Below are 8128 nucleotides of genomic sequence, written 5' to 3'. Positions count from 1 at the left end.
TAAACTTCACATCTTACCTGTGAATGCAACTCTCTTGTTTGCTAGCTTGTTTTTATTTTAATTTAACACAACAGGCCACTCCGACAAATATAACCGAGGAAACTCCTAGTCAGGACAAATTGGATGATTTGGATCTGATTGAAAAGCGTTTGGAGAATTGGTTTGTTAAGCAGTCACAAAGCTCAGTCCAGTTCACAGGAAATGTGAAGAAACGATTTGAGTCCTTACCGTTTGACAGGGCACACGAGGACTTCGGTCAACTTAACATTGTGAAAAGCGCGTCGGGTGTTATCACAGGTAAACTATTTAAACTACTAACTCCCCCCCCCCCCCAAAAAAAAAAAAAAAAAAAAAAAAAAACAGAAACACGGTACTTCTACAACTCTAATAGTCCATCAGCTAGTGGGGTTGTATGGCTCACTTAAGGGGAACAAACGAAACTTGTCTAATATTACTCTTTGACTATTAAGCATCATAAAAATGTGTGATAGCAAGGATAAAACGGTAGCTTTCACTGTGTAAATCGAATTTGAAATTTACTCTCATATCCTTCTTTTGGCCGCCATCTTGGATTTTAAAACAAAAATCCTTAATTTTTTTTATTCGTTCTTAAATACTTACTGATTTTTTGCTTAGATATATATTTGAGAGGTACTACATATTCGGAACATTATTTTAGCATTGTTTACGGTAATAAAAGCAAAGTACGCAATAAATGAGGTCGCAATGTCCGCCATTTTGTTTTTCAGCTCGTTTTCCTTTTGCTCCTCAATCATCTAAAATAACAAAATTACCATAAAGGCGTTCCATCGCAATGCTACGTTTTTTCAAGTATACTACACCATTAATCAGTATACCCCAAATCAGATTACATAGCTACGTCCACGCATAAGGTTAGAATAGGGCTCAGTTAAGAGATTGTTGAGTACAGAACAGACAGAATCGCCACACTCGTATAAAGTCCTCCTTCACTGCTGCTATGCTTCTGTCAACTCTTCTGGAGCGGTGAAGGAATTACCGGAAGAGAATCAGTAGCTCTTCTCTAGATTGTGGCTTGAAAATTTCCTCTTGTAACATTGAGTTCGGTTAGTGGAGATGCCTCGCGTGGTGGGAGAACCTCTGGCTTTACTTTCCCGGGCGCCGTTCACTTTTCTCTGGCTTCACTTTCTCTGGCGCCGTGAATCTCATAGCACAGCACATCCACACTCTGACACGTCTTCTCGTACAGCTGATACACTTATGCTTTCGTATCTTTAATGATCACCTCGGATACTGCAACTCCTCCCCGCTAATCGCCATAGCTCGGACGTACGTTTCGTACGTTGGCAAAGCTCCACTTTTCTGGTCTTCGCACCTCTTCCCTCTTTTTTAAAGTACTTTGCATGTCCGTGGGACGATATGTTTGAAATAAAGGGCTGGGTTGGAAAATGACGATTGTTTTTTAGGGGGATTTATTCAAGACACTTGAATGGCAATGGTATTTTATCTACGCGCTCTCTTTTCTTCGTGAAATAATTTTTAAATCTGCACTTTTTGCTTTATCTTGTGGTACAAACAGTCATATTGTGAACAATAATCAGCCGTGGCGACGTCACATATGACATCACGTTGTTGTTTTTGAAACACTAGAATGAACGAAATCATGTTGTTAGTTCCAATAAGTTTTAAATTTGCGTTTGAAAGCGATTCGCTTACGTTAAAAGAATGCAGGCAGCTTTGTAGCTTTTTCACCCCAAAAATCCAAGATGGCGGCCAAATTAAGAAGCGTATAGGGGAGCCAATTTAAAATTCGATTTATAAGTGAAAGCTACCGTTCCAACCTTGCTATCATACATTTTTGTGATGCTCAATAGGCAAGGATTAAGATAAGACATGTTTCGTTTGTTCCCCGAAAGTGAGCCATGAACCCAAATTTTCGGATCTCAGCTGATGGACTATAAAAAGGTGTTGTGAAAATAAGCGAGTTTCAGTTTTATTTAATTCGCAGGATTTACAGTGTATTATTCATTTTTTTGATATTGCTGAGGATGATTCTAAAGTACTACCATTTTCGAGCGACCGTGAAAGGCAAACTTTTTTCAGCGTTTTTTCAAGGGTAAAACATTCAAGTTTGACTAGACAAACCGTCGCGTTTTTCAACTGAACCAATTCACGTTTGTGGCGTCAACATGTCAAGTTTGACAGCTCCGCCGGTGTGTTTCTGCACATGAAACAATGGTTTTGAAAACTTTTGCGTCGACTTTTTATATTTCTTCAATGAATGTCGACAGAAAAGGGCGGCTTTACATTTCTGGCAATTGTTGTGACAGCGATCAGCGATTGTTTATTTATTTATTTTTATTTTGAGAGTATTTTTTACGTTAATCAACGTTAAATGGTTTACTTGTAAAACGCGACAGTTTGTCTAGACAAACTTGAATGTTTTACACGTGAGAAAACGCAGAAAAAAGTTTGCCTTTCACGGTCGCTCGTAGCCTGAATTTCAGACATCCCTCTGTGCTCGCCTGCTTGCCAGAAGGAACGTCTGAACACATTCGGGCCTAATGCCGTCCGGTGACGTCACTACGCTTTGGTGTTAATTCATGCGGAAAAGTTTCTGTCGAGGCCATGAAATTGTGAAAGAAAAATCGCTTAAATAAAGGATTACAGGGTATAAAATTGTTTTAATAGTAAACTATTAAAAACCTTGAGACAAATGAATGATATTTTAATCGAATGCAGGCTATATTCTTTTACGGAAGCGATTTAATCTAAACTGATTTGCTTTATCTAGCGATCAAAATATAATATGTTACGCAACGGACAAATACAACACACTCGTGAGTACTTTAATAAATAAATCAATTTCGACGGTTTCAGAGGCATCAAGAAACGGAATTCAATACAAAAATATCCTACTTGACCGTGGGCACTGAGTTCAGAAATCACTGGCTCATCGAGGCTGCAGGACATAAGCGTCGAGCGGCTTTGTTGGTCTTTGTTGACAAAACAAGATTACATATAAATTTGGCAAAACACTGCACTGCATGTCGAAGCGACGAATGCCGCCAAATTAAAACCTACCGATTTCCATTACTATTCTTCATCCGTAGGTAAACTAATAAAGTAATAAACTCAAGGTAAATGACTAATCAATTCATTTCTGGGAAGGTGAACTCTTTCGAACTCTTTCCAAACGTTTTCAAATTACAATCACCGCGCGGTAAAATTCAGTCATAATTTCACATAATTATGCAAATAATTTTTAAACCAACCAATCAAAATCACTACCCGGTTTTCGGGTAGTGACGTCACCGGACGGCATTAAGCCCAAATGTGTTCAGACGTTCCTTCTGGCAAGCAGGCGAGCACAGAGGGATGTCTGAAATTCAGGCTAGGTCGCTCGAAAATGGTAGTAAAATCAAAACACGGTTTTTCCGCATCCGCGTTTCTTTCTTCTTTAAATGTAGTATATGTTTCACATGTTTGTTGCCGGAAATTACTGTACATATGTACATTGTACATATCGATGAAATTGGATTCACACACGCGCAGTTTCTATTCTGATTTTGTAGCTCAGGTAGTAGAGCAGTGAATTGGACATGTAACCCGAAGGACGTGGATTCGAGTCCCATATAAAGCACTGCAGACTTTTTCAGTATCTCAATTCATTTATTTGATATATCTGACGATGGTTCTAGACTAAAAAGGGTCTAAGAAGGATTTGAAATTGCGACTTCGAATCGGATAACGAGACTTATGTGTTACAATAACGTCGTTTTTAATTATCAAAAGCGTGGCTGCTCTAGTACCCACCAAATTCAGTTTATTTGGTGCAGTCACACGTGCGCTATTACTGTGTTGAGAAAGCTTGCTTACGTGACGTTCGAAAACTGCTTAGGCTCCGATACCCTTTACGCAAGGAAGGTTAAAATATAAGGATTCACTGTTTGACGTCGCAATATTCATGGTGCCTAGTGATTTAGGCAGCAGGATTTGATATCTGAAATCCTTGGTACAACTTCCCTACCTTGCCACTAAGGTTGTTCTGTTCCTGAGTTCAACTAATCAGCCACATTTTTACCGCGTTTTGTTAACTTTCGCCCAAGATGATGTAAAATTTGAAAGTTTTTTTTTCTGTTTATTCATCGGGTCCTTAGTCACCACGGCGGTACTAATGCACCAGTGGGACGACGACGACGACCGGAAGTAAATATTACTTCCCATTCACGTTTAACACCGACTTGTTCACCCGTCCCGACTCGGCCCCAACGTTACTTTACCTAGTTTGACGTCACCTGTAAAACGCCAGTTTTGCCTTGTCATTTTCGTGCTTTTATGCCATTTTGCACTTAAATTTTTGCACTCGGTTTGGAGTCCGCTCGTGGTTATGGAATATTTCATACTGTAAATATGTCTACGACAGTAAAAAGTGAGTGTTGAAAACATGTTGTTTATTCGGTGTTTGTCTGATTTATCGTACTTAATTTGTACTCAGTCCTGCTGTAATTTCCATTTATTACCGATTTTTACGTTTTTATGAACAGATGGCCAGGCTGCTTTTATCTCCGCGAAAAATAAATTGCTCTCGAATTGCTCCAGTTCAAGAAAAAAAAGCCAGACCGTGTTTAATTTCGGAAGTCAAGCTTGGACAGACTTTTAAACAAGCTCGATCATTTCATATTTTTCTGACTTTGAACTTTGCTGATATTAACTTTAAGCTCTCAGCACCTAGAATTCTTCGTCCGAAAATATTTTACTATCATACGATAATAGCAGCATTTGTCTGAGCCAGGTTTTGATGTAGGTTGCCGTCGCGAAAACTTTGCTTGCTTAATGTTTGTAATTTGGCGACAACGACGGCGTGCTCTACGCCAGGTTCCCTCGGTTATTGACGTCCCCGTTGCCCCTATACTAAAACGTCCGTACTTGAGTATCTGGGAGGCGCGGTGGCCTAATGGTTTAGCGTGTTCGACTCGAAGTCGAACGGCCAGGTTCGAGCCGATGCCGGGGCGCTGCGTTGTGTTCTTAATTGGAGAAGATACTTTACTCTCACAGTGCCACTCTCCACCCACGTGTATAAATGGGTACCGGCGAATTTACTGCTGGGGGTAACCCTGCTATTGATTAGCATCCCATCAAGGGGGAATAGCAATACGCCTAGCCGATTCATGTTATAGAAACGGGGATAAGCTCTGGCTGTATGGGCCACTTAGCTCGGACACAGACTTTACTTTTTGCAGATAAATTAATTTTATTTATTTATTTATTTTTCCAAACAAATCCTCTGAGAGAAACTTACCATGTAAGGAGCCGTTCTCTTGCGTTTTTTAGCGTAATTACCTATAGTTAAACAAGGAAATTCAAATAACTTTGTACCCATTTAGGTACCCCGTTGTTCGCCAAACAGTCTGAGTTTAACCACAGAGAGTTTGGCTACGTCATACCGAGAGTGCTCCTTCCAATGGCGCTGGATTATCACATACGGTCACGTGCAGTTGATGTTAACGAGACAGCCGCTGCAGAACTGTCAGAGCTCAATGCAGGCACGGAAAATAAGACAAGAGCTATAACGGTGTGAAGAACTACCATAAAATTCCAATTATGAGCTATGTGCTTATACAACTTTGTTGGGGGATGGGGCTGTTTTTCTTTGCTCTCTCTGTGAGCTTTTTTCTGCAAGCTCCTAAACTTGCGAAGGTATTCATCGCCTTTTTCCTTTTTTGAAGTACAGAGTTCGAAAAGAACATAAGGAACTTCATGAAAAATAAAATGTGAATGGGCAAGACATTGTATCAGGGAGGGCTGAAAACAAAAAGAATATGTTTCTCGTTGGCAGTACGATTAGCTTAAAACAGGAGGCGCATGTGAACGGGTCAGGAGAAGGGGGATAAATATAAGTAAAGCTTGAAACTGGCAAATCTACCATTTCGGTTATTTTTTTTCCTATTTCATAATGAGAAGCATTCAAAATAGCTCGACAGGCGGATCGTTCTCTTTGCATTTTATTTAAAAAAATGTTTGCTACCATTGTTTAGGCGTTCCCTTTTCCTCGACTGAAGCGCTTGTACCCGTCCTTAATCTTTAAGATACCTGTTGTCCAGCAGGTTTGAATTCGTGAAAAGTGATATTAAAATATTAACATTTATGAGCTATTTTATTTATTTATTCGCCTTTCTCTCTTGAACTTAAATCGTTTTTTTTTTCTGATTCATCCCTTTTGTCATTTACAGAGAGTAGCAGGCGGTGACCAAACCATGCAACAGACATTCACAAATGCTTTGGGCTCAACAACTCCGTACACGGTAGAGAATGTCAAGGCAGCCATTAACACGCTCAATAACAAACGCAAGGAACGATTAATGCTAGTTTTTGACTATATCGAGGATCAAGGTGAGAATTATCTAGTTTACCTAGCTTATGACGCTAACAAACCAACAAATCCCGCTTCTTTCAAACCTGTGGCAAGATGTGCAAAACCTTTAAGTGTAGTGACTACATTCGAACTCATTCTCGTCCCCAGAGCCCACAATCCTTCAGGGCCGGGTTGTTCGAAAGGCGATTAACGCTAACCCAGGCTTAAAAGATGATCGAGGTTTTAATTTCTCTTGTTAAGAAGGGTTTTCCATAGCTTATGTTTTGTGAAGTTTGAGATTGGTCCACGTCAAAACTGGGGGACAAAAAAAAAAGCCTCAATGAAATGTTAAAAAATTGAAACCAAATTTCACGCTAATCCCGAATTAGCTTAATCGTGCTTTGAACAACCGGGCCCTGGTCTGCGTCAGGGATCGAGACCACAGCACTTTTTCTCGATTTTCAGCTGATCAGATTTGTCAGGTTTAACAAAGAGTGTTGGAGCCGGCCAGAGGTCTCGATCCCTGGCGCAGACCAGAAGGATCGTGGGCTCTGCGGAAGAGAATGATTCGTACCCTATAGCATCTTTCGTATGAATGTTTTGTTTCCCTAGGTGGTGCTTCTCTACCACTTTTTGAGGCGCTTAATTTGGTTGTGGCCTTTTGACTCATGGTACATCATTTTTATTTACATTAAAGGTTTCAGTGACGGCAGCGGGCTCGGTACCTTGGACCATGAGATGAACAATGCTGGTGCTGGGTTTATGTGTGCTGCATTTCTTCTACGAAAAGAAATAAAAACCGCGGGAAAACTATCGAACTATGTTGCTACAATGAAATGGTACAACGACTTCGGTGAGATTTATCAAGATCCATTCGAGTACGTTGGGACGACTGCTGATCGCATGAGAACCATTTCATTATGGAGGTAAAGTTATTTACATGATCCTTAAGCCAATTCTAGCCTTTATATGCTTTAGATGAGTGGAGCAGAGCTCTCAGCATGCAGGCACAGTAGCAGCAGTTAATCCATTCATTAGATAAGTTTTCGAAACTTGTCGCTTACCCATCGCTTAAATCAATCTACTTTAGTTTTTGTCGTTTTCAAATTTCTGATAATTCTTGATATATTTCTTGTCACAGATTATTTGCAGTCCTTGTGATGTCTAAAGACCCCTTTGTGAAACGTCATCGCTTCTCTATGCATTGTGTGCCCTTTATTAAATTTCTGACAATTCTTAATATGTTTTTTTTTGTCACAGATTATTTGCAGTCCTTATGATGCCTACCTCCACAACACAAGAAAAGAAGGAGAAGATTCGTGACATGAAAGCTCTTGATCGGTGGTACGCCAACGCCCTGGCTCCCAATGAAGCATTTGCAGGAACTCTAAAGCCCGACTTCGTTGGTTTTCATCACAACAGCTACTACGCTTCTGCTTACACACCACATGCTCTACACAAGGCTGCACTTATTCAGTATCTGCTTAGTGGAACAGAATTTGCTTTGAGTAAGAACCATTTACCTATCATAGAGACATAGTTTTTCCACATCACCTTGTAATTTCAATTTACATAAAAACTAGTCCGCCAGAAAGCTAATTACGACAACAATTAACAACCATTGGACGAGGATGAGCACAAGGATGATTTGCTCTCCACTGACAAATCACGATATTTTGCGAAAACCGAGTTTAACAGTTGTTTTTTGTTTTATCATTCCATCATTGAATTTGTCTTTGACACGATTACCTTTGGAAAATTGGAACCGCGCACTTCCTTGTTGAAGTAATACAG

General features: G+C 40.0%; 1 protein-coding gene across 1 annotated transcript; it reads left to right on the top strand.

Annotated features, from left to right (window-relative positions):
* Window positions 1-74: 74 nt before the first annotated feature.
* On the top strand, window positions 75-7842 carry LOC144641318 (chondroitin sulfate ABC exolyase-like; the record flags this gene model as incomplete). Its single annotated transcript, XM_078500343.1, has 5 exons — window positions 75-297; window positions 5367-5554; window positions 6213-6372; window positions 7032-7260; window positions 7595-7842. Coding segments are annotated over 5 exons (1048 nt in total), but the record flags the coding sequence as incomplete, so codon positions are not given.
* Window positions 7843-8128: the final 286 nt, after the last annotated feature.

Source organism: Oculina patagonica, unplaced genomic scaffold, assembly GCF_052425735.1.
Source record: "Oculina patagonica isolate OP01 unplaced genomic scaffold, crgOcupat unplaced843, whole genome shotgun sequence".
Classification (NCBI taxonomy): Eukaryota; Metazoa; Cnidaria; class Anthozoa; order Scleractinia; family Oculinidae; genus Oculina; species Oculina patagonica.
This window is presented reverse-complemented; position numbering and strand designations above follow the sequence as displayed.